This window comes from Dermochelys coriacea, chromosome 17 (assembly GCF_009764565.3).
Source record: "Dermochelys coriacea isolate rDerCor1 chromosome 17, rDerCor1.pri.v4, whole genome shotgun sequence".
NCBI lineage: Eukaryota > Metazoa > Chordata > Testudines > Dermochelyidae > Dermochelys > Dermochelys coriacea.
Window position 1 is genome coordinate 19,263,168 of NC_050084.1, and position 26,118 is coordinate 19,289,285.

At 45.1% G+C, this 26,118-nt stretch overlaps 2 protein-coding genes across 7 annotated transcripts; one reads left to right on the forward strand and one right to left on the reverse strand.

Annotated features, from left to right (window-relative positions):
* ALKBH4 (alkB homolog 4, lysine demethylase) lies at positions 1 to 3,012 on the reverse strand. Its single transcript, XM_038376010.2, is given in 4 exon segments — positions 1 to 527; positions 529 to 747; positions 1,392 to 1,589; positions 2,886 to 3,012. Coding segments are annotated over 4 exon segments (981 nt in total). The 5' UTR covers positions 2,994 to 3,012; the 3' UTR covers positions 1 to 71.
* LRWD1 (leucine rich repeats and WD repeat domain containing 1) lies at positions 2,199 to 25,896 on the forward strand. 6 transcript variants are annotated; one of them, XM_043499740.1, is made up of 16 exons: positions 2,199 to 2,299; positions 6,589 to 6,735; positions 9,230 to 9,464; positions 10,273 to 10,392; positions 11,716 to 11,868; positions 13,135 to 13,278; positions 14,567 to 14,890; positions 16,868 to 16,994; positions 17,367 to 17,476; positions 17,982 to 18,189; positions 20,803 to 20,875; positions 20,961 to 21,101; positions 22,392 to 22,489; positions 23,356 to 23,517; positions 24,524 to 24,648; positions 25,528 to 25,896. In XM_043499740.1, the coding sequence occupies exons 2-16, from the start codon at positions 6,656 to 6,658 to the stop codon at positions 25,666 to 25,668; spliced, it is 2,241 nt and encodes a 746-aa protein (XP_043355675.1). In that variant the 5' UTR covers positions 2,199 to 2,299; positions 6,589 to 6,655; the 3' UTR covers positions 25,669 to 25,896. The 6 variants fall into 6 exon arrangements, with proteins under 6 accessions (XP_043355675.1, XP_043355674.1, XP_038231935.1 ...); XM_043499739.1 differs by lacking the exon at positions 2,199 to 2,299 and adding an exon at positions 2,977 to 3,119; XM_038376007.2 differs by lacking the exon at positions 2,199 to 2,299 and adding an exon at positions 2,983 to 3,119 and having other exon boundaries at positions 6,593 to 6,735.
* The last annotated feature ends 222 nt before the right edge of the window (positions 25,897 to 26,118 follow it).

Here is a 26,118-nt window from a genome sequence, read left to right on the forward strand (position 1 = left end):
TTTCAGAATTTTTGCACTTTCATTTTCAAATATCCAAACAACTCATAATTCTGATTTTCTCCCTCTGATGATCACACTGGTTTTCCTTGAAATGTCAGGGCTATTTCCAGGAGCTCTTTACCCAGTTTTTCCTGCTTTCCTCCCAAAGTGAACTCTGCAGACAGCTCCCTGAAGGTGACACAGATCCGGCGATGCTCAATGTGCTTGCGGTAAATTGCGTGTTTCCACTTATAGCGTGCATCTTCATACAGTGCAATCAGGGATCTCCTAGGTAAGAGAATGTCTACAGTAACTTCTTTGTATGGAATAAGTCTTGTGGGAGAGGAGTGGTCAATATCCCAACTGTCCAAATTTTCACATGCTGATGTGGGAGTAAGGTTGTTTGATTTATGGTTCTGAGAAGCTTGAGGTGAGGCAGAGTGATTTGATGCCCCACTTCCTTGACTGTGAGTAGCAAATAATTGGAGACTCTCTTCTGAATCACAAGACATGGACAACACAGTTTTTGAGAGCAAGTTTAAACTAACCCAGTCGTTCCCCCCAAAGCCACCAGTCATCAAAGTGTGGGTCAATGGCAGAACCTCTTTCAGGTAGATAGTCCAGGTTACATTGCTCAACAGGAAGGAAATCCTCTAGCATAGAATGAGCTTTCATTCGCTGCACAATCTCCTGGCTAAAACTGGGCAGGCCAATGAAACCACCAGCTTTCAGCTTCTTTTTCTTAAAGTTCACTTTGGGCCCATAGTCCTGTTTGAAAAGGAAAACCAGATGATGTTAAATAAAAATCTGGGGCGTGCTTTTCTAGGGAGGCGCTAGCCCTCTGGACAAACTGAAAGCCCTGGGTCTCCTGGGTTCTATTCCCATCTTTACCAGTAACTTACTGGTGCAAGTCATATTCTGATATGACCCCATGAAAGTCATGTAATACTCTTGTATTCGGTTTTCGTGTTTATGGACACTGATGTGATATGAGGTTGTATTTGAATGTACACTATCAAGTGTGATTCATTATAACAATGTATTTGAATGTGCACAAATGCACTCTTGAGAGAACATAAGAACGGCCATGCTGGGTCAGACCAAAGGTCCATCTAGCCCAGTATCCTGTCTGCCGACAGTGGCCAATGCCAAGTGCCCCAGAGGGAATGAGCAGAACAGGGAGTCATTAAGTGATCCATCCCCTGTCGCCCATTCCCAGCTTCTGGCAAACAGAGGCTAGGGACACCACCGCTGCCCATCCTGGCTAATTTCAAATACAATTATGTTTTTGTTGTTTCAGAAAGAATCAATTTAACGAAAACATTAAACCTAAAACATAATTTTTTGTTAACTGAAGAAATAATCTCATTCCCCAGAGGGAGTTAGAAATAAGTATATTTCTGGAATCGGACCTGCTTCCTTCGGCCAGACTGTGATAGTTTCCAGTCATCTTGATCTATCAGCTGAACCATCTCAGATTCCTTGTCTTGGTTTATAAACTCCTCCAGCAAGAATACTCCTGGAAATGGAAATGCCCAGCCAGCAAACTCTGAGCATTCGTTTCCTACAGCTAAACCTGCTGCTGGACAGTAAGTGAAGTTACCCTTTTCCTGCGGAAATAAAAAAGGACACAGCACACTAAGACACTGCCATGATGTCTGTTGTTATAGCATTGCAACAGGTAATGTACGCATAAGACTGCGGTAGAGTTAACCAGTTATACTATTTGTCTTCATGAAAATGTCTCCCTCCTTTTATAGTTGCATCTTTGCAATGCAGGTTAATAGATGCTGTCTGTCTTTAACAGTGACATCTATAGTACAAGGCACCACTGGAGGAAAAATAACAAGCTGTGCATTCTTAAAACACAATGTATATTTGAGGGATTATTGCCTCTCTCCCATCCCTCAGTGCTCCAGGTTGCAGCCAACTTCACTGGGGCAGTGAGTGCTGGATTCCCTACAAAACCAGAGGCACCTCTACCAATGCTGCTGGTTCGAGGAACAGAATCCTATGTTTTAAAAATGGATCCACTGTCTAGTGCACTAGCCACCGGGCTGCCCTAATAACTATTTTGTATGTCTTTTCTGCCTCTAGGTGAGATGTGAGCAACTGACTCTGGACTGGGTGTGGGTTGGTCAACCGGGGTGCTCCAATTGTATGACTAACTAACAAGTCTTTCAATCCATTTGTCACAGGCCTAAACAGGAAGTGATCCAGATCAGGCTTGATGGTGCCCCCACTCTTAAGTTGAAGCAACATCGACTGCTCTGGCTAGAGGGGATGCCCTCTGAAGCTCCTTAGCATCGCTCCTAATCAGGTAAAGATCAATGTCATGCTCCCCAGGCCTGGGTATTGCCTGAAGCTATCTCCAATACCATCACCCTATGCCCTGGAAATGCCAAGGGCAGGGGCTGTCCGTGTGTGGTTTTCTTCACCTGGTAGGAGCAGAGGAGGGCAGGGGAATGGAAGCTGCTGATTTAACAGATACTTTCCCCACGCACACCTTAGCCTCTCCCTCTAAGGAGGGGGAGGGATGCAAAACTCTTCCAGGTAGGGGGAGGCAGACAACAGACCCCCTCAGCTGCTCTCTGTTCCCCTGGGGCAGCAAGGGGGCAAGAGGCCTTGGGCTCCATGAGGCTGAGAGAAAGCAAGCCCTGGGCCTGTCCACAGGGTGGGGTGACCAGTCAGCAAGTGTGAAGGGTGTGTGGGTGGGGGGCGGGGGCAATAGGAGTCGATATAAGATAAGCCCCACATATATAAAATCAGGACAGCTGGTCACCCTACCGCCCCGCCTCTAAACCCACTACCCCCCCCCATTCTGCCCATGCCCCTTCCATTGTCATCCCCTCCCCAGTCTGCCCGATCCCTCCCTGCCCACCCCCCCGCGCCCCTCCCCCCGCTACCTGCGGGGGCGGAGCGGCCAGCGCGGGCCCCTCGCAGAGCAGGCAGGAGCGGATCCCCTTGCAGCCGCAGGCGGGCCCCGCGCCCCCGCCGCCTCCCCGCGCCTCCATCCCGCGGGGAGAGGCCCCGCCCGGCCCCCGCGCCCCGGGGCCGGATCGCCGCGCGCCGGGCTCCGCGCCCCCGGCTCCGCAGCGGCGGCAGGGCCCCGCGCCGCCCGCACGCGGCCCCGGCGGCAGGTGAGCGAGCGGGGGGGCGGGCGGGCTGGGGGAGCGGACCCGCGGCGGGGGGAGGGACACCAGGGCTCCCTGGCCCGGCTCCGGCAGGCCCAGAGCCGATCCGTCCGCCCCGACGCGGAACTCGCTTTCCCAGCAGCCTCCGGGCCGGCCGGCCATGCTGGCGGGCCACGCTCGGCCGCGGGGGATGCTGGGAGTTGTAGTCCCCCCCCCCGTTTCCGGCCTTAGCCGCCCCTCGGCACCTACTCCCGTCCCTGCCCCGGGAGCCTGGGGCCAGGGCCCGGCTCTGCCCAACTCCAGCTCGGGCAGGGCCGGCCTGGGGCACGGGGGCTCCCTCCCCCCAACATCGCAGGCCTGGCCCGGGACACGAGGGCTCTCCCCCTTCCCGTCCCCCCCACGTGAGCCTGGGCCGGCCTGGAACACGGGGCTTCGGGCAGCCCTCCATGCTCCGGGCCGGGTCCTGAGTCAGGACTGAGCTGGGCCGTGGGGACGTGCCCACGGAGGCTCTGCACCCCCAGACCCGCCCCGGAACTGGACTGGACCAGGACACAACACAGTCCCCGCCGTGTTAACGCACAATGTGGTAACCTGCCCCGCTCTGCAGCTGGACCAGATCCCAGCCGTCTGGACTCCGCGCTCAGAACATGCCGATTCGGACCCAGCCATATGGCCCAGAACATGGCAATGCCACATCTCGCTGGAGCTGGACCGGGACACAGCAACATGACAAAACAAAGCAATGTAATCCTGAGCTGGGACAGGGTGACCTGGTCACAGCCACAGGACCCATAACATAACAGCACAATCCCACGCTGGAACAGGGCCAGACCAGACCATGGCAACCTGGTCACAGCCGCGTGACATGGCAACACAACCCCATGCTAGTACTGGATTGAAACGGTGACTCAGCCACAACCACATGAGCTTAACATAGCAACACAATCCGGATCCAGACCTGGATTGGAACATAGCCATACAACCCATAGCACGGCAACGCAACCCTGTGCTAGAACTGAACTGGAACATTCCAACTTGGTCACAGCAACATGATCAACAACATGGTAACACAAACCTTCGTTGGAACTGGACCAGAACTCAGTTACATGGTCACAGCCATGCAACCCATAACATGGCAACGCAATCCCACATTGGAACTGGATCAGACCACAGTGATCCATGGTGATGCCACGGTGAGGCAGCCATAGCTAGTGAACCCATAATGTGGCAACACAGTTTTGAGCCAGAACTGGACCAGAACATGGTGATGCAATCACAGCTTCATAGGAACCTGTAAAATGGCAATGCAACCCTGAGCCAAAACACAGTGACAGCCACTCAGATGTGGCCTGTAACATACCAACGCAATACAGCCCTGAGCCAGAACCGGACCAGAACACGGCGACAGTCACAGCCAGGCAGCCTGTAACGTGGCAAAGCAACCCTAAGCCAGAACTGGACCAGAACACCGTGACATGGTCATAGCCACATGACCCATAATGTGGCAACACAACCTTAAGCCACAATATGGCAATGTGGACACGGCGATACTGTCATAGTATAGTGACCTAATCCATAACGGTGATGTGTTGCTGACCCAGGACTGGAGGAGAATTTGGTGATGCAGTCCTTATTGCTGTTCTGATCCAGAAGCAACTTAGAACACAGCAATGCTGCCCATTACACAGTGACACAGCCCTGATGCAGAACTGGCCTAGAACATGGTGATTTGAGTCATAACATAGTCCATAACATAACTTTGAGCCAGAACAGGCCAAGAATATGTCCCTGAGTGAGTGCTAGTCCAGAACATGGCTGTGTGAAACATGACTGTGACGTGGCCTGTAATGTGATGGCAAAGCCTGTAATACAGTCACTATAATGTGCTCTGTAACTCAGTGGTGACAGAGCCCCTATATGTGAGAGGGTCCATGATATGACCCCAGTGTCACCCATAGTGTGGCCCATGACGGTGTGACACAACTGTGTCTGAGACATCAGCAGAGTTTCTAACATGGTGACATGGCTCATAACTCAGCTGTGCCTGCACTGATTTTAGCTCGTAACTGTTTGGACTCTTATAATTGACATGGGGGTTTATGGGAGGCTTGAATATACTGAATATATCAGTATCTGGGGGTCTGATCTGGAGCTCAACTCCCACTGACTGCCCTGGGAGATGAAGGGGGCTCTGCAGCTTGCGGGATCAGGCCATAAATGGTCACTGATTAAATTATCAGGTTTAATGCTTTTAATTCTTGGATAAAATGGGGAAATGAGAGTCTCTCTGCTGTTGAGCCTGCAAAGCCTTTATTTAAACAAAAGAAACAATGCAACAGTGTTGGTCCCAAACAGACCTTACAGCTGACTGTAGCAAGTCTTCTTCAGCAAGACAAGTGACTGCCCAGGGCCCACATACTCTTATCAACTTGCAGCCTAATCTCCGTTCCAACAATGGGACTAGAAGGCAGGTCATGATCATGGCCTAATAGCTTTTTTTGAACTCCCTTTAGGACTAGGGCTGGAAAGAAAGCTAAACCAAGGCCCAGTATCCCCAACAGCAGTTCCATAAGGCTGTTCTGGCACTGGACATAGTATTTTTAAATAACGGAATATGTGTCATTTCCCCTTTCCACAGCAATGTTTCCTAATAACCTACAATATTGCTATTAACATTTCTTTCCCCTGTGAGAAATCAGTGCCCACCAAAAGTGATGGACATTATCATTTGTACCTTCTCTCCCTTTGAATAGGGGAATTGGCTTGTTAGTCCAGTTTTGCAAAATTTTAGGAATTGCCAGACTGGATCCAGCTAGTGGTCTCTGTAGTCCAATATCCTATCCAGGGGGCAGTAACACTTGCGTCAGAGGAAGAAACCTTGCAGTAGGCAGGTATTGTTTATTATTTGTATTGCGGTAGCGTCTAAGAGCCCTAGTCATGGATTGGGCCCTGTTGTGTTAGGTGCTGTACAAACACAGAACTAAAATGTGGTCCCTGCACCAAACAGCTTACAATCTAGGGTACAACTCACCTGTAAGGAGTAACTTCTTTTAATGGGTGAGTAAAATATCAATAGTGTTTTTGAGTAGCAGCCGTGTTAGTCTGTATTCGCAAAAAGAAAAGTACTTGTGGCACCTTAGAGACTAGCAAATTTATTTGAGCATAAGCTTTCGTGAGCTACAGTGATAAAGTGAGCTGTAGCTCACGAAAGCTTATGCTCAAATAAATTTGTTAGTCTCTAAGATGCCACAAGTACTCCTTTTCTTTTTACTAGTGTTTTTATTATCATTATTGCAGTCTGGGCAGGTGAAGTGGAATTTGGTTGTTTTGCAAGGCTGGGTTACTAATATCACCCAATGATGTCAGCTTTATCAACAGGGGGTAGTTGCACCATAACTTTTTTTTTTTTTTTTTTCTTTCTCTTCCTGGGACACAGTTTTAAAGGATTCCCCCTAATTCCTGTTTCTTTCACCTGGAAGGTTCCAAGAAGACAATCTACGGCTGACGGCTTTGTGCTTCCAGGAAAGGGGCGGAAATTAAAAATGTCAAAAGTTACTACAGAGCTTCTTTTGGAAAGAGCAGTTCCAAGATCTACTAGGCTACGAAAGATTGAGACTCTGAAGTAAGTGCAAACCAGACTCTTGTCAATTTCCAGTTGAATCTAACCTGGGCTATACCCTCTTTTTTTTCCTTCTTTAAATAGTGTTATTGGAATATGAAATAAGGGCTGTCAAGCCATTAAAAAAAATTAATCGTGATTAATCGCACTGTTAATAATAAATACCATTTAAATATTTTTGGATGTTTTCTACATTTTCAAATACATTGATTTTAATTACAAAACAGAATACAAAGGGTACAGTGCTCACTTTATATTTTTATTACAAGTATTTGCACTGTAAATAAACAAAAAAATTAGTATTTTTCAATTCACCTAATAGTAGCACTTTAGTGCAATCTCTTTATCATGAAAATTGAATTTGCAGATTTAGAATTACGTGCAGAAAATAACTGCATTCAAAAATAAAACAATTTAAAACTTGTAAAACAATGCAACACTCCAATGAGCAAACTACAGAGCCTGAACCACCAAAAAAGAAAATCAGCCTTCTGCTGGTGGCATCTGACTCAGATAATGAAAATGAACATGAGTTGGTTCGCACTGCTTTGGATTGTTATTGATCAGAACCCGTCATCAGTATGGACATATGTCCGCTGGAATGGTGGTTGAAACATGAAGGGACATATTAATCTTTAGCCCATCTGGCACGTAAATATCTTGCAACGCCGGCTACAACAGTGCCATGAGAATGCCTGTTCTCATTTTCAAGTGACATTGTAAACAAGCGGGCAGCATTATCTCCTGCAAGTGTAAACTAACTTAATTGGCTGAACAAGAAATAAGACTGAGTGGACTTGTAGGTTCTGAAGTTTTACATTGTTTTGTTTTTGAGTGAAGTTATGTAACAAAAAAAAGTCTACATTTGTAAGTTGCACTTTCACAACACGGAGATTCCACGACAGTACTTGTATGAGGTGAATTAAACAAAAGAAATAGTCTTTTTCATCTTTCACAGTACAAATATTTGTAATCAAGAATAATATACGCTTTGATTTCAGTTACAATACAGAAAATATATATAAACATGTAGGAAAAGATCCAAAATATTTAATAAATTTCAATTGGTATTCTATTGTTTAACTGTGCAATTAATCACAATTAATTTTTTGAGTTAATCAGGTGAGCTAACTGCGATTAATCGACAGCCCTAGAAATATAAAAACGTTATAAAATATGGAATACTTGATAGTGTGATAGGTACTAGGGCTTTATCATCATTGTAGGTTGAATAGGCAAGAATTAGATAGTCATGTTATCTGCAGTTGTAAGATCTTTGCCACCATGTATATTCTGCATATGCCATGTATTTTACTGGAGAACTGTTTAAGGAGGGCTGGCTTCTGATCTCCTTACATTAAATAGCACTTTCCTCCATTGTCTTTAATGGGACCCACTCAAGGAGTAAGGTGCTACTTGCTGTGAGTAAGGGGATCAGAATCTGGATTGTAATGTAAAGGTTTAACCAGACCAGTCTGACCTCAATTCTCATGATATGTCAGGTGGGAAAGGTCCCCTGTCCCCTTAGAAAGAAAATTTCCCATTTCTCCAATGGGATGAATCACCTGGTTGTGTGTTTTTGTTTTTGTTTTTGTTTTAGGACCAATTGTTCACAACTACCTTAAACTTCTGTTTTGTTCTAGGGCTTGTAGGTGGAATTCCACACTGGAACCATTTTACAGCATGCTTTTATTTATTTGTTTGTTTTGTTTTATTTTATTTTATTTATTGAAAGTAAAACATCATTTATTTTTTTGAAAGTTTAGTCAGTTGTTTGAAAACTGCCCAGGGGCTGATCCCAGGCAAGATGATTTAGTGGTTAGAGAGGGAAGTGCTTTGAGGTGCATGAAAAATATAGTGTATCCTGTGGGTCTGGCTGCCATGTATATGATGTAAATGGGTACAAGAGAGACAGTCTGATGAGAGAGTACCTCTGCTATGTTATTTTCTTTTGGAAATAGTGTTCTGGAAGTCAAATGTGGACTCTGAAAGATGTGAACTCAAAGAATTCAGCAACAGAGATGCATCAAAATTGCTACAGTTATAATTGTTATCACGATAGGACAGGGAATAGTTTTCATAGGAACAATAACTTGTTTTGTAGTGAGCCACTGACTGCATGGCCTGGCAATTAAGATACAGTCATTCCACTGTTTATTTTCAGTGAATTGGGAGTGTCACAAATGGCTGTGTTTTCTCAGTAAGTAACAGGTGCAGGTTTTGCCTGTAGATGTTAGCAATGGTTCCTGTTCCCCCACCACACTTGTGGTTACATTTAACAACTCTCTCCTTGCTATCTTCAGATTTGTGCTTGAAACATGTAGCGCTACATTCAAAAGTTAATGTAGGATCAGCGAGATTTACTCAGCAAGTTTTGCCTGAGTGAGAAGTGCAGCAGAATGAGACTTTATATCCATTAAAAGTCAGATGTGTCCACCTTTGCCCTTACCTTTGGGGAACCAGAGACAGCATGTTTTATTTTTGTTTTTTGTTTCAGTTTATCCAAGCTGCAGTTAAAGACCGGAGACTTGGACCCACGGTTGTTTTCCCGTCTGAGACATCTGCAAAATCTCGATCTCTCTGATAATCTGTTGGACAAACTACCTGCTAATCTAAGCCTGCCAGACCTGCGTGTCCTAAACTGCAGTAACAACCAACTGGAAGATGTGACTGTCCTGAAGCAGTTCCCGCTGCTGGAGGAGCTAAACTATGAAAACAATGTGTACCTGACAGTGAGTGATACGGTTTCCATCCTTATGTGATCAGCAGTTTATTGACTGGAATGTAAATAATAATAGTATCTTTTATATAGCACTCTTGAACAGTAGATCTCAAAGTGCTTTACAAAGGAGGTCACTAGCATTATCGCTATTGTACAGATGAGGAAACTGATGCACACAGAGGGCCCAGGGTCACCCAGCGTGCCAGTGGCAGAGCCAGGTCTCCCGCGTCCCAGACCAATGCTCTAGTCATTAGGCCAGCTACAGGAAACTTCCCACTTAGGGCTGCTTGTTCAGGGTCCAAGATCACTCCTCTGTGCAGTGCTTTGAAGATGGAAAGTGCTATGGAAGTGCTAAGTGTGAAAGGGATCTTGGGGACCACAAAAACCATTTGGCTACTTTGTACTCCACATAACACTGCAGACTTGCTACAGCTGTGGGAGAGCAAGGGAGGTCGTCAACAGAAGAGTTAACTGAGTTCTACGTACAGAAGCAAATTCTGCCTGCACAACTCTCTGGTGTAGCTACTGGCAGAGATTTTAGTCTTGTTGATGTATGAACAGGAAAGAGCCCGACTTGACTTTCAGACCCCAGGTTGAATTTGCAGGGCTGGCAATCAGGAAAAATCTTGTACTTGTAAATGGAGCATATTTGTTTGGGAAGTCTTGTATGGTGCTAAATTATTTTAAGTGCCCATTGTGGAATAAATATATTCAATTCTCTCCTGGTGGATTTGTAATTTAAATACAAACAATGATTATTTGTTCGAGGGAATATCATACACGTGTTACCATAACTCAAACTTCTATCTGTTTTCTAGACCAACGATGACTATAAGGTCATGTTTCTTTTACAAAATCTTCGGCTACTCAATGGCAAGGATGTAACCAAATTAGCTAATCACGTGAGAGTTGTCAACAGCCGAGAGCTGACCAGCAAGGTAAGATGTGTAATGTTTCCGCATGCATGCCTAAGAAATAGCTTAGACTTGCAGTAGAACCTCAGAGTTACAAACGTCTCAGGAATGCAGGTTGTTCGTAACTCTCAACAAAACGTTTTAGTTCCTTCAAAAGTTTACAACTGAACATTGACTTAATATTGGTTTGAAACTTAACTATGCAGAAGACAATGCTGCTTTTAACCATCTTAATTTAAATGAAACAAGCATTTTGTGAAATCTTTTTTTTTTTTTAAACTTTCCCTTTGTTTTAGTATTTTACTTTTAACACAGTACTGTATTTGCTTTTTTGGGGGTCTTGGCTGCTGCCTGATTGCATACTTACGGTTACAAATGAGGTGTGTGGTTGACTGGTCAGTTCGTAACTCTGGTGTTTGTAACTCAGAGGCTCTACAGTAGATACAATGCAATAATCAGGTTAACATCTCAGACCCTGTCCTCCACTTTGCCATTGAAACTATGCTGACAGCAGGCGTGTTTAAATACGGTAGCACAGTTTCATCTGCAGCGTGAACAGTCCTTGTAAATATTTCAGAGTCCCCTTCACTGCCCTCCTGTTCTTTGAAACCAATTCATGATTGCTCTCCTGGTTTTTGTTAGTCTCCCTACACTCACTCCCCCCAGCCTTTGTGACCATCCACTGCCCCCGGTTTAAACCAGCATGCTCAGCACTACAAGACATGGCCCCCGATTCTGGGATTCCCAGCAACACCCGTATAGCAGCTCTGCTGGTGTATGGGGGTTGCAAAGTTGGCAGATCTTCCCACCTGGAATTCCCCTTTGTGCAGGAGGGATTTGACAGCCTTCATTAGATCCCCTTGCAGCCTGTAGTAAATGGGATTGGCTGAGATGTGGGTCAGGGGCCTTCAGCTTTTCTGGGCTTACTGCAACAACCCATAAGTATGTGGTTCTCAGTCTTTCCAGACTAATGTACCCCTTTCAGTAGTCTGGTCTTGCATCACCTCACTTAAAAACTTACTTGCTTACACAATCAGACCTAAAAATACAAGTGTCCCATGAGTAAAGGTACTATGTAAATTATATAATTTATTTACAGATGCTTCCAGGATGCCTCTTTTTAACACATACGTGTTCTTTAAAGTAAAAACACAAATGCAAAATGTGTTAACAAATCCTCCTCCCCTTCCCAAATGAGCTGAGATCGTATACAAGCACCTGATCACATAAATATCAAACAGAACAGTGTCTGGGTCCAGGGGTTGGCCATTTCTGGAGCAATTTTAGTAGGGAGCCTTCTGATTTCCATGAAGCATCCAGTTCAGTAAACCAGATCTCTCTGCCTAGGTCACAGCTCACTGGGAGAGGCACTTCCGAAGCCAACTCCCTGAGAAGTATTCAGCCGAGCATGTGGTGATCATCAGGAAAAAGTTTCTGAAGTCTGCACAAACCCACGTCATATATGGACCCAGCTCCCTCGGTGAATTTACCCGATGGAGGGTAAGTGTCTGATCTTTCTGAGTTGCCTGGCGCCAGGATTCGGCAGCTTCATTTTGTGGACCCATAAGGTTAAACTGCTCTAATGATTCCCGGTAAGGGGGGCTCCTGCAAGTGACAGTATCAGTCTTTGGTTTTCGTTGCTAATTAACTGTGGCTGTTATGTTAGAGCCAGCAATAACTTCCATTCCGGATGGAGGGATGGTCTTTACTGTCTTTGTTTTCTACTCACCAGTAGTTAAGGTACTCATAGTAATTAAGTATTAGAAATACGGTAGTCATTGCAAGTGGCAAATGATTTTAATGGCAACCATTGTGTATTCACTGCTCATTTTGCACAGCTCCCATTAAAGCCAATGGCAGCTGTGTGCATTTCGCCAGAGGAAAATATACCCTTTTGTTTGGGTATTTTATCTGCATGTGCCCTAGACTTCCATCTGTTCTTTGTGTAACTTTATTGCTTTTGCATTCCTTCCTCAGATGACCCCATTGGCATCAGTAACAGAGTGGGGTGCCTGGTCCATGTGGCACAGACATACCCAGTAAAACAAAACATGTATAGGCAGAAGTCCTACGTGGAGGTTAAGATTGCAGTCAAACAGGCTTGTATTTCACCACGTTGCAGAACTCTGCTGTGCTAATGCAGAAAAATTCACCCTAATCTCTCATTTCTGCCTGCGCACTTTGATCTCCCAGGTCACCAGTATCTATCACTTGCCATTCACGGTATCCAGGGGCTCCACTTGGTCAATGAGTTGAATTGTTGCTTCGATGTACTGGTCTTTGGCTAATAACTGGTTTCAGTTGGCTACCTTTTCATTGTGTCACCAGTATTTCTTCCGGGCTCACTGTATTGCCAAGCACCTGCTCCTTTCTCTGACTCTAAAAAGAGCTGTCTTTAAACTATCATAACTGACCCTGGTTGCTAGCAGCCTCAGCAGAGAGGCCGTACACTGAATGAGGCTAAATTCCAACCTCCTAGCAGTGGTCCCTCCAGATCAGGAATGAAGCATAGGAGGATGGCAGCATGGGGCATCTTGCACTGCTGCTTCCCTTCCTGGACGAATTCTGTGACTAAAGAGAGAGCTTGAGTCTCCCCGCCTGTCAGCCCAGCGTCCTTCCACTAGATAGTAAGTGCACACAAAATATCTAATGGAAGCAAAAGCACCCTCCCCTATTACAAAGTGTAGTTGCATAGTTGAGTCAGGATGTTCTTGTTCTTTGTCCTCCATTAAGTGATGCCTTTTAAAAATGTCCTTGCAATGCTAGGTGAAGATGATTGCGGAGGAGTTGCTGGCATCCATGCTGGGACAGGAAGAGAACACACATCCTGAAACACAAGAAAGGATGGAGGATGATGAGGAGGAGACTACAGAAAACCCCAGGGAGGTGGGAAACGATGATATTGCGCAGGTAAGGATTCTCCAGGGGATTCTAGTAGGTAAGACACTCTTGGTTTTTTAAAAAGAATACTGCATTAAAGAGTAGGGTCCATGCACAACTGCTTCCAGCTAGGTTTTACACATTGCATTGAGGTCAGTGTTATGATCTTGCTCTAGCAAACCTGCATGGAAGTAGTATATTTCTCTACTAAGGATTCCCCAGCCAGGAGATCTTAGCAGATCCAGTTGTAACCTCATCAGGGAAGTAAAGACAGCTCATTCCATCTAAGTTTTTACTTTCATCCAGAAGGATCTTAAAGTCCTCTACAAAATTAATGCTGCTTTATTAATTATTTGTATTTGGGTAGCGCCTTAAAGGCTCCAGCCTGAGATCAAGGCCCCATTGTGATTGGTGATGTATATGTATATAGTGAGAGACTGTCCATGCTCCAGAGAGCTTACAACCTAAACAAAGGGGGAATAGAGGCACAGCAGGTCAGTGGCAGAACAGGAGTAGAACCCAGGTCTCCTGGCTGCCTCTCCATGAATACAGGGATTGCTTCACCCACCACTGAAATGCAGCCACCTCTGGGATGATATGCAGCAGCTGCATGCTGGCTTTCAGAAATCCTAATTGAAACTATGAGATCAGGGGTTGGTTTTGTTAACTTTTTTTTTTTAATTGCTTTTCTTACAAATTTAACAATGCTCATCAGTTGCATCCAGAACTTACCTTTCTGTAACTCGGGCAGCACCTCAGGGTTTATCCTGTTTTAACAAACCTTGCAAGCTAGTGGCATCATCATCTGGTACCAGCTTTAAGCTTTCCCAGGAATGCAAAGGCTCTGATTTTCTAGGAGAGCCAGAATATTGGCTGGATAATGTCCTGCTTGTTCCATTGTTCCTTGGGGAAAAGATATTTTTAATGAAATTAACCAAGGTGGCACATGCCCAAGATGTTGGGGTTGTTTTGGGGCTGCCCCATCACTGCACTTTGCAGCTTTGACTTGGCGTTAAGCTCTGTAGGCACAATTCTCCTGTTCCTTATCTTCGTGTGAATCGGAAGTGACTCCCTTTGAGTCAGCAGAGTGACACAGGTGAAGCAAGTGAGAGGAGAATCAGGCCCTTTCTGTATGCTGTTCGCTGGTCATCCGTAGCTTGCTGGCCTCTGCAGATGTGGATCTGTCTGATTTAGGAGCCCAGTCTCTGTGGGCATTTAAGGGAATCAGTTTTGGGGTAAAGACTTTCTCTGAATTACAAGCTGTCTGTATGCTGGCTGGGGAAGGAAACAACCCTGTACATTGCCAATGTGTCTTTAGGTCACATTAATCCCCAGCAAGAGAAGAGGGAATCACTCAACAGCAGGATCTGCAAGCAAAAGGCCACGGTCCTGGTGTAACACTGAGGAGGAAGTAGTGCTTAGTCCCAGAAAGTCCAGCCATTCACAGGATGACCCAACTCCTGATAGACCAAGAGCATCGAACCAACAGGCAAAGGTGGCCGAAGAGACTCACAGGAATGGAGAACAGCCTCCGAAAGGACAAAGCCACAGAAGATCCAGCCAGTTGACGGAGGAGCAGAAAAGCCAGGAGCAGGACAAAAAGGTTCTGACCATAACCCCGGTCAAGAACCTGGAAGACAAGGTACATTTATCATTCTCCTTTTGGGGTTGATTTTTGGCCTCTTGGGCATACAGAGAGGATCTGTGTTCAGGTGGGGGGATGGGAAGGTTCTGCTCTTTCAAGGCATCTTAACAACTCATGCAGCTTTCCCTGAGTCACAGTTGACCACATGTATTCGGGGGTGGGGATTGCCTTTCTCTGGAGCATGAGGGTTTGGCCACAGCTGGAGATGGGACACTGGATAGGGTGGTGCAGCGCTCTGAGGTGGTACAGAAAATCCTCTTTCCTAGATGCTTGGCTGCTGTGCCTTGCTCACATGCTCAGAGTCAAACTGATCACCAGATTTGGGGCTGGGAAGGGATTTTCCCCTGGTCAGATTGCAAGGGGGGGGTTGCAATTTTAACCCTCATTTAAATTGGCAGGCAGGAAACCTTGATCTGTTGTAATTGTGTTTTGCATTTGTACTTTTTAGCTATTTTAGCCTGTTCAGGGGTGTGAATTTCTTTAAAATTTGGCGGCAAATACTAATTTTTGTATTTAAATTATTTTAATAGATTGTCAATTTCAAATTTAATTTTAAATAAGTTTATTAAAAAAACCTGGATTGCATTTAAATTTTAAAAAATATATATATATATTTTTTTAAATAATTGATTTTTATCTATCCTGCCAGATGAGCGCAGAGCTTGGGTTTTTTCACCCTCCTCTGCACCATGGTGCTGGGATCATTTGGATATATCCCACTTAATCAGTTGAACTGCTTTGGTTGAACTCAAGTTATTGGGCTCAATATAGGGGTAAAATGTAATGGTCTGTGTTATAGTGGCGGTCATACTAGATGATCTACTGGTCCTTTCTGGCCTTAAACTCTATGAATCTGTGACACTGATTCATTCCAGATTTGGGATCAGTGTATGTGCTCGGCTCCCAGGCAGGTGGAGGAAAGGCAGCAAGGGGGAAGAAATCCCTGTGCCGGTTGTGTATAGTCACCAGCTTGTTGGAATTTCTTTTTCTAAAGTTACCGTAGAGTTGGTGGATTTGTCACGGTAAATGAGCGAAAAGCATTTTGTGAGGCAGAGCCTTGCTTGAAGAACGCTAAATGGTTTTAGGATGGCTCGTGTACAGAGGACACTGCCCACTGCTTCGTGTTACTTCAGTTTCCCCTGGCACTGAAGCCCCAGCAAGCAGCTGCAGCGAGCTGTGCTGGCTTTGCTGAACAAGGGAGGACTCTCTCACTATGGGGTGTTCTGATGCAACCCCCCTTCCTGGTGTAGGGAGCCTCCTACAGAGCTGGATTGTGTCTGTGCCCCACTGATCCCTGCCTAGCAGAGCAACCCCTTGGTACCATAAACATCTGGAAATAAATTAAAGCAGCCCTGAAAATGCTCTAACATACAGCAGGTAGTGGCCCATTTCTCAGCCAGTCCCAGGATCGGGAGCATAATTGTGGCATAAAGTCACCTTTCCGCCCAACTTGGATATAGTGCAAGATCGGAGCCCTTGTCTTCAAAACTCCTAATGGACTATAGCCAGGCTACCTAAGGGAATGTTTTGCTGCCTGGAACACTTCATGTCCAGACACTTTTAAGGACTTGGAAAGTAGAGAAGCCCAGTGAGAGAGAGGGTTAGCAGCTCGGTCAGAGGCCGGGGGACACCCCACAGGAGAGGAATAGAATGCAGCCTCTAGTCTGATCCCCTCCAGAATCTGGTGCAGACTTCCCAAAGGTTGAGATGCTGAATAGGTTTATAACACACCAGTACAAGCAGCTGAGACCTATGTACGAAAGAGCCGATCCTAGGAAGTATTCTGCCTTTTTTTTTTTTACACTGTATTTCAACTCCTAGCTGCAGTTACTAGGGCTATGTAAACACCTAAGATCCATCTGCCTCTTGATCTAGTCACTGGTGTCCTGTTTAAACAAGCCCTTGGAGTAGAAGGCTTCTGATCTTCTATTCCTGTTACCAGCGCATGTTTTCTAACTGCAAGGTTTATTGCAGGAAGTTATCAGTTTGGAGCCATTGCACTTTCTTCAGTGTCACAGTAAAGGCAACAGCCGGGAGGATTTTAAAACGCAGCTCTGGTCCTGTGTCTTCGAGCCACCATTGGATTCTGGGACGAGGAAAGGTGAGTTTGTTCGAAGGCACCTGGAGAGCACTTTGCCGGCTTCAGAGAATGACTCCACATACCCTTTGGCGAAGGGTCTGGTGGGTACGATGCCCAACTGACTCATGTATTAGACCCCTCCACTTTCAAGCAGTAGTTTCCACTGCTACCTACTTATATTTTTGACTATAAAATAGATCAGGATTCTTTTGTAGTTTGTGTGTGTGAATTTTGTGTCAAGTTAACCTCCCTAGAGATGCCAGGCCATAGGATCGTTCCAGTACCACAGACAGTGGGAGCCTGGGGTAACAGAGAGGTGATTATGATTAGTATAATCAGCAGAGATCTAACTACAAGCCCCGGCATTTCTTAACAGTTCTTTTCATCTTTCAGACCCTGTAGTGAGCACCTCCAGAACCATGGCCACCTGTGGAGGGGAATCGGTTTGTCTTATCGACTGCGAGACTGGAATAGTGCTGAAAAAGTATAAAGTGCCTGCGGAGGTAGGAGCATGAGTACAGTGACTATAACTGTGTTAAAACAGCCTGTTAGAAGGGTGGACAGGAGAGAGATCACTAGATCATTACCTGTTAGGTTCGCTCCCTCTGGGGCACCTGGCATTGGCCACTGTTGGCAGACAGGATACTGGGCTGGATGGACCTTTGGTCTGACCCAGTGTGGCCATTCTTACGTTATGACAGGCATTAAAATGATGGGTACACATGGAAAATGTCATTTGTTGATCCTGAAAATAATAATACAGGCTAAAACTTAGCAACCCCACTTGTAGGCTGCTGAATCTGCTTCACAGGGTAGAAGGATCCATGCCCTGCTTTTGCAGTTTTTTTTCCCTCTTAAGTTTGGTCTGACACGTATGGCCCCTGATTGAATATTCATGTCATTTCAAAATGCGGCTTCTCACTAGTTCCCTAGATTGCTATCTAATCTGTGACTTCACAGCCATCCACCTGTGTTAGTTTCACAAATTCTCACCTCTCTCTATCCTAGGAGTTTTTCACCGTTGCATGGACAACTCTGACCATGGTAACTAATGATGGTCGGAAAAAAAAACATAATATTCTGGCCGCAGCCGGAAGAAGAGGAATTGTAAAGCTGATTCATGTATCAGCTGATTTCTGCTACGGAGAGATAAAGGCTCACAAAAAGCCTATTGCTACAGCCTGCTTCAGCCCAACCTGCGAGACACACCTCTTCAGTAAGTCTCCAGTTCTGGATTTCTCTAGTGGCAGGGAAAAGGCCTTGCTTCCAAATAAAGAAGCATTTTGTGGTCATCAATGTTGGAGCAGGTACTGGTCGATGGATATTGATGTGGAGGAGTGTTGAAACGCACATGGAGCACGTGTACCTCACTGGGGTGTGTGGTACAAGTTTCCCTTCAGTGTCTAGCCACAGAGAATATGAGTTGTCATAAAAATAAGGGGAAGAGTAACCACCTTTCCGTATACAGTGCTATAAAATCCCTCCTGGCCAGAGGCAAAACCCTTTCATCTGTACAGGGTTAAGAAGCTAAGATAAACTCGCTGGCACCTGACAAAAATGACCAATGAGGAGACAAGATACTTTCAAATCGGGACGGGGGGGAACAAAAGGTCTGGCTGTCTGGGTGATGCTTTGCCAGGAACGGATCAGGAATGCAGTCTCGGAACTTCTGTTAGTTAGTAAGTAATCTAGCTAGAAATGCGTTAATTTCCTTTTGTTTAATGGCTGGTGGTAAAATAAGCTGTGCTGGATGGAATGTATATTCCTGTTTTTGTGTCTTTTTGTAACTTGCCTAGAGGGATTCTTTATGTTTTGAATCTGATTACCCTGCAAGGTATTTACCATCCTGATTTTACAGAGGTGATTCTTTTACCTTTTCTTTAATTAAAATTCTTCTTTTAAGAACCTGATGGATCTTAAGAACAACGAAAAATCTAAGGCTTTGGGTCTGTGTTCACCTGTACAAATTGGTGAGGATTTTTTATCAAGCCTTCCCCAGGAAAGGGGGTGTAAGGCTTGGGGGATATTTTGGGGGAAGACGTCTTTAAGTGGGCTCTTTGCCTGTTCTTTGTTTAACACGCTTGCTGGTGGCAGCATAGGGTTCAAGGACAAGGCAAAGTTTGTATCTTGGGGAAGTTTTTAACCTAAGCTGGTAAGAATAAGCTTAGGGGGGGTCTTTCATGCAGGTCCCCACATCTGTACCCTAGAGTTCAGAGTAGGGAAGGAAGCTTGACATGAGTTGTTACAGCCTTCAGCTATAGAGCCTTGAGACTTTTGCTCCAGTGGTAGCAGCTCTGGCTTTTGGCTCTAGAGGTCCACAGTGTCTTGCCTGTGAGGGCGGCCATTGCACAGAGACCACATAAAACCCCAACCATTTCCATGCCAAGGAGTAAGGAGGGTCAGACCAGGCTGCATCTTGTGGGTCAGAAGTTGTGACTCAGTCCCCATGTCAAATGAATGCGCTTACCCTGGGCTGCTTGATTTCTTCAGATCAATGACGTTTGTGCCTTTACTTTGAGTAAAATCAGAGGTCACTAAATTTATTTAACAACCTCTTACAAATGACTCTATGCAGGGTCAGATCCTGACATAGAGGAGAGTTTTGCCTGGGTAGAGAGAGAGTGGTGCTCAGTGAGCAGCCAGTAATAACCGTTGGGTTCCCGTTGTACTGTCTGTCAGGTAATGAGTCATAGAATATCAGGGTTGGAAGGGACCTCAGGAGGTTATCTAGTCCAACCCCCTGCTCAAAGCAGGACCAATCACCACCAAAATCATCCCATATAGATCAACCCTTCTTTTTTTCGCATTCCGTACCTTCTGGCTTGCGTCTGACACAACTCGCATCCTGCTGTGTGCCCAGTGCCACGTGAATCATGAAGGCCTAAACTTTCAGAAGCATCCACTAACTTTGGAATCCTCCAGTTCTGGGTGCCCATCTTCTGGAAGCATCCAAATCTAATGGACATGTCTCAAAAGTATGCTCAAGAATTTAAAAACAAGAGCCTATCCAGCTCAGAAGATATCTGATTATCATTCTCAGCTGAGGGGGACTTTCACCTGGAGAATTGTTCTGAGTTGGACAACCATAGGCACATGGAATGGAGGAAGGGCCATTTTAGTTTGTAGAGTTGTGAGGGTTTTTTTGCAGGGGTTAACAGTTGTTCCCTAAAGGACTGTCTGGTGGCCAGGTAGTGGCAGTTTGAGGGCAGTCGTTTGGCTGGGGTCTGAATTATTTTCTGAATAATCTATTGGAAATGTACCATGTAGCTCTCGGTGCCAAAGAAGATTTTAAAATCTTTTGTACTTGGTGCCTAGCGTCCACAGTGGGAGGTTCCGTAACTATTAATAACGTATATGGAATGAACTGGTGGGTCGCAGTCCATTGGGACAAGTAACCAAAACAACACTGCCTGGAACTGGCACTAATTGATGCTCTTATTTGCCTTCTCAGAGGCCTGGAAAACAAACTTCCCTTTCACCCTTCAAAGTGCTCCCTTGAGAAGAAAGATTTGGTATGGGGGAAGCTTGCATTGCCTGTGCTGTGGATGAAGGGCCCCAGAGCTAGCAAGCTGGCACTCTTCACTAGCAGTAAATTCCCACAAGAGAGGGTTTTCCTTTCGCAAGTTTAAAAAAATATTTCAAACCATATGTTTTTAATGGCTTAGCTGCTTTGTTAGCTGGACCAAAATCCATATGGCTGATGCTGTGTTAATGGACTCACACATGACACAGCTGTGCAATGTCATGGCATGTGATCCAGGTGGAGCAAAAAGAAAAGTTGGCAAGTAATGGTCTGTAACTACCTAGTACTGTTTTTTGTCCCCCACAGCTGCATCCTATGACAAAAGAATTGGCCTCTGGGATATTGGGGTTCCAGATTGTGACTACAACTTCAAAGCAAGGTAAGTGTTCAGAAACGCTCAGTTAAATTCTCCCGAGAGGCAACTGTTACAGGAGGTTGGACTAAGTGTCTGTTTTATTTGCCAGCCAACTAATGGTGCTGGAAGTTGCCTCTATTCCATTACGGATTGCCCTGGTCCCATCCTGCCCAGATCAGTTCCTGCTGGCTGGTTGTGAAGAAGGTTGCTTTGCTTGGGATATTAGACTGGACAAGCCACAGAAGAGCAGGTAAGAACCATGGGCCTGGGACACAAATTCACTTTTCACAACCATAAGCGTTCTGAGGGCTTTGGGATTTTCATTATAGAAGGCTGAGATGAGGAAAACCTATTAATCTGGATATAATTCCCCAGCTCTTACAAGATGGTGGACCCCAGCAAGAGGTATAGAGAACAGTTATTTAGCATGTATGATGCTCGGATCCCTGAAGCCCCAAAGCACAAGGTTTCACCTGGCTTTCACCAGGCTAGTTACTCTTTTTTAGAGGGTGACACCAACAGCCCTGAGTCTTCCCAGATCTGCCGTCCCTAACTACCAGACACTCGAACTGCTGCCCTCTGGTTTGTCACTCCAAAGGCATGAAACCAGCCCCGTTATCAATTCACTTTGGCACCCACATTCCTAGTACAACAGAGACCTGTTTGAGATAAAAATAGACAAAAAGTTCATTTACTAGAAAAACCACAGATTCAGAGATGAAATAGTTAAGGGAAAGCAAACAGAGACAAATAACAAAGACTTAGGCTTTCCTAAGTCTATTAGATAATGCCCCTTTCCTAAAACAATTTACGTATTGCCTTTGAACAGGTTCCCCCAGTACCCCGTAGCTCGAGGGGGATCTAGGTTTCACAGACAGCTTCCTGCCTCAAGGCTGTCCCTTAGTTTCCAGATTTAAAAAAACCCCTCAGACACAAGTTTACTTTTAAAAGTAGACTCCCCTCCCCTCTTTTCCCCCCTCTTAGTGCAGGGTGACTCATGTTTATTCAGCATGTAAACTTGACAGCTGGGTTGGCTGGATGGCTTTCCATTAACTCTAATGCTCCACCTGACGGGACAGTGGGGTCATTACTTGGAGCCAGTTTCTTGAAAATACCTGGCTTAGGGGGTGCCCCTCCCTGCTTTGAGATGTAGTTGACATTGTAGTGCAGGTATGTATACTTCTCTCATAAAAACCATCAAGTTCTGCACATTAAAGGCTTTCATAAAAGACCTTACTCAATACACTGATAGTACAATAATGCAGTACGCAATCAGTCGCTTCAACGGCTCATTGTTGGGGATTTAAAACCTTCTGTTCTCCCCTTGGAGTGTCAGCACCTGATTATCACAGCATAACAGGAACTCTATTTCTTGGCACATCTAAAACTAGCTAGCATTAGGGAATGATCCTGCTTAGGCACCGAGAAGGGCTAGATGACAGGCTATATTTCCATCACTGTCTCGTTTAACAGGTCGCTTGGAGATGATGATTGTTCATTCGGTAGCTGACCACTACTTAACTTCTCAATTTTTCATCAGGCCTTTTGAAGTGGCATTCCAGTTTCCTAATGATGAGGGAGAAGAGACAACTTCCCACAGCGTGGATGGATTGGCCTTTTTGAACAAAGATGTTGTGGGTAAGTATGAACTCGGATAGTTGCCTCTTAGTTGGAGGCAGATTGCCATAAACAGTTACATGGGGTGCAGGAAGTAACTCATGCTCCCCTGATCTCAGGAAAACTGAAACAAATTTAATTTTGTACCACAGCTGTGGCTGTGAACATTTTAGCAGGTTTTATAATGTTTGGGCTGGGGCTACATACTGTGAAATGTTATATTCCAAATATAAGGAGGAGCTTTTCCCCCTCTAGTCATTCCAGGCAGATGGCTTGTACTTGCTTTGCATGTTGAATGGAACTGGAGAAAATGCTTTCTTGGTTCAGGGACCCTAACTCCCACCCTGAAACGTGGTAGGGTTTGGCTCTATGGGCCTGTCCACACAGGAACGTTGGCACACAGTAAGCTGGGGTGTGAACTTACCACACACATTAAACTCCCTGTGTGGACGCTCATACTAAGTAACTTTGTGCATTTTAAAGCTACAAGGCCTGGGGCACTTCTAGTGCCCAGTAGGATTGTCCATACAGGGAGTTAGTGCACAGCAAGGTAGGGTGTGAATTTACTGCACTAACTTCAGTGCAGACAACCCTTTATAGTAGCCAGTAGTGGCTTCCCAGGCCCCACTAGCTCCAGAGTCCTGGGGTGGGAAATCGAGTTTAATTCTTCCTTTAGCCTCACACTATCAATCTGCTTACAGCAAGTGTGGCTAGAAAGGTCCCTCCGCTATCGCCACTAATGGTGACTAGATCTCTTTTGTAATGGGGAGCATGTTACTGTCAGAAAGGCAGTATTTAAAGAGGGCCGGGTGTTTTGAAGTAAATGTGTCTGAATATTTTAGGACAGTCATTCCTAATATGCTGTTTGTTCTCTCTCTCCCCTCCAGTTTCTAAGAGTTCTAAGACAGGGTCTATATACTTATGGAGCTGGAGCCAGTCGTTTGAGGCCCAGGGGAAATCATGTCAGAGAACACGACCTGCACTGATTCTAGCGGAACTGGAGTGGTCGACAACAGACCTGCCCTACCTTACCCTCAGCACCTGTCCAGGTAAGCCCACAATGCAGAAGGCTGGACTCAAGAAGCTACTATTGGGGAAGGACTTGAAAGGTACAAGTTTCAGAGTAGCAGCCGTGTTAGTCTGTATTCGCAAAAAGAAAAGGAGTACTTGTGGCACCTTAGAGACTAACAAATTTATTAGAGTATAAGCTTTCGTGAGCTACAGCTCCCTTCATCGGATGGCATCCGATGAAGGGAGCTGTAGCTCACGAAAGCTTATGCTCTAATAAATTTGTTAGTCTCTAAGGTGCCACAAGTACTCCTTTTCTTTTTGAAAGGTACAAGTTGTTCTTTTAATGGGTCTTGCCATTTCTGCTTTACTTACCTGATTCCTTAGGCAGGGTAAGGATTTTATATCCAGCCTTGCTGCTGAGTTATTGTTCTAATGCTGCCTCTGTAAAATGTTAACATCTACCTCAGAAGACTGGTAGGAGCTCAGTTTATGAATGTCTGTAAAGCACTTTGAAATGAGGGGTGCTCTCTAAGTGCTTACACTATAGAGGTGGACAGCATGTTAAAATTTGTGCTGCATTTCAGACTGGTGGTAGAACTTCCACCTGGCACTCATAATAGTGACAAATTTCTGGGAGGAACCTGAAACTAATCCACATACTGTGTCTCATGCGGCACTTTGAAAGGAAAAGCTGAGCTGTCTGCTGGAGGCACCCAACTGAGGGTTACAACGGGGACACTAGCAATGCAAGACCAATGTTAAAACTACTTTATTTCAGCCAAAAGGGTCACACAACTATACCAGCTTGAGCCCAAAGTCCACTCAGCGCCTCCTTAGTATGATACAAAATTCAACTCCAATTATTTTTATGGGCTAGTCCTGTAAGGCTGGTTTACTGAACACTCTGTAGCAATTAAGAATGGGATACATTTCATCTGGAAGGTGACATTATAGTGGGCTCTGTGCCACTGGCAGAGGGGTGAGAAGTTTTTGGTCTTGGCCATCAGAAATCTCAACCCTGCACTGGGTCCTTTGCTCTTGCAGCGGCAGAGTATGTGTTCTGTGGCGATGAAAAGGGAAGCGTGTGGATGTACAATCTCAGCAAGCACTCCTCAGCCTGGAGGGCCTCCAAGGGAAAACGCCCAGAGAACAGAATAGCTCCCACGCAGGTAAGCCTTGGCCTTTGGTTTTTATATTGAACTATATTCCCTATCAGTGAGGCTGTGCAAACAGGAGGCATAAGACAAATTACTTAATTTTAGCATATGGAAGTAACAACTTTACAGATTTGTAGTTAAGTAACAGCACCTTAACTATCTCAGATGGCTCTTCTAAGAAGAGAATTTTAAAAAATTCAGACTAATGGGCTGTTAAGAGTTAGCAGGGAACTAAAATGTGTGGTAAATCTGCCTTTCCCAAGCTCTTGGATAGCATAGTCTTAGCAAGTGAGAAGCCTTGCCTTTCCGTACAAATTTTTAATTTTTTCCACCACCAGCTCTGAAAACTAGATGATCCCCCACAAACAGCTGTTCTTTACCAAGGCACTCTCTGCATTACCTACTTCAGTGGGCCTTAACACCTACTGTCTTTCAACTCAGGTTTTGGTACGCACTGGTTTAGCCCTAAGCTGTTGAATAAGAGGAGAGATTTTAGCTATGTGGATAAATATTGGTCTACTCTAGCTTACATCTTCAGTTACCTAATAATCCTGTATGATGGGTTTACTGTCCTAGATCAGTGTTGTATACTCCCAATGACTGAGGCCCTAAGTGTTAGCATGTAGTTTTCATAGGTGATTCTTCCAGCCTATTGATGTTGCATGCTGTTAGCCAATAGCCACTCCACAACCCTATACACTTACCAGTCGTGGTAAGATTATAGAAAGTTTGACCTCTCAGTCCATTGTTTTATACCCCCCCAGTGAAGACTTGGGCTTTGCACAGACTGTACATCCCTGTACCTTACCTTTTCTTTCTAAACAGAGGTAAACCCCAACCAAGACTTACTTTTGTATAAGCTTTTCTGAACTAAATCTGTTCTCTTGCTAGATTCTTGAGTGGCCAGAGCTTCGAGCAAATGGGGAGCTGCTGACTGAAGTCTTAATAAACAATGTGGTGACAGACCCTACTTTCACTTACCTTATTGCTTTAACTGGCGTAAATATAGCAGCTGTATGGAAGAAAACATAGCTCGTTCTTTATGGAAAACTTCATTCCTGTGATGTTTTGAAATAGTGCAGTATTAGTGATTGTTTCCAAGAGTAACCATGAAGTTTCTTATCATGCAAGAGAGAACGCAAAGAGACTTGGCCCACATCCTGTCATTGACAATACCCAATTTCTTTTACTGTGAGTTTTCACAATTTGTGTATTTGTTTTATAGAAATATAATACTTAATAAAATGTAATACCTGTTAACTTGGTAGTGAATAGATGACTTCTGGGGATGGGAGAGAATGCTGCTACAGCTGTAGGAGGGTCAGCAGTTAATCTTGTTCTGGAAGTACAGCTACTAAGCCCAATACTGCATGGTGAAAAAGCAGTCACTTTAACATGCTCCATGCTACAAAATAAAGTGGAGAACTACCCAGCTGTTAAGTTTCATGGGGTCTTACCTCTGTGTGACAGTAAATGATGGAT

Excerpts from the sequence above, each read along its gene's own strand:
- LRWD1 (XM_038376005.2), top strand. The coding sequence starts at position 4,815 with ATGCAGAACTGGCCTAGAACATG. Across the intron at positions 14,891-16,867 it reads TCAAGAACCTGGAAGACAAG|GAAGTTATCAGTTTGGAGCC; the intron begins GTACATTTATCA and ends GGTTTATTGCAG. Across the intron at positions 24,649-25,527 it reads ACAGAATAGCTCCCACGCAG|ATTCTTGAGTGGCCAGAGCT; the intron begins GTAAGCCTTGGC and ends TTCTCTTGCTAG.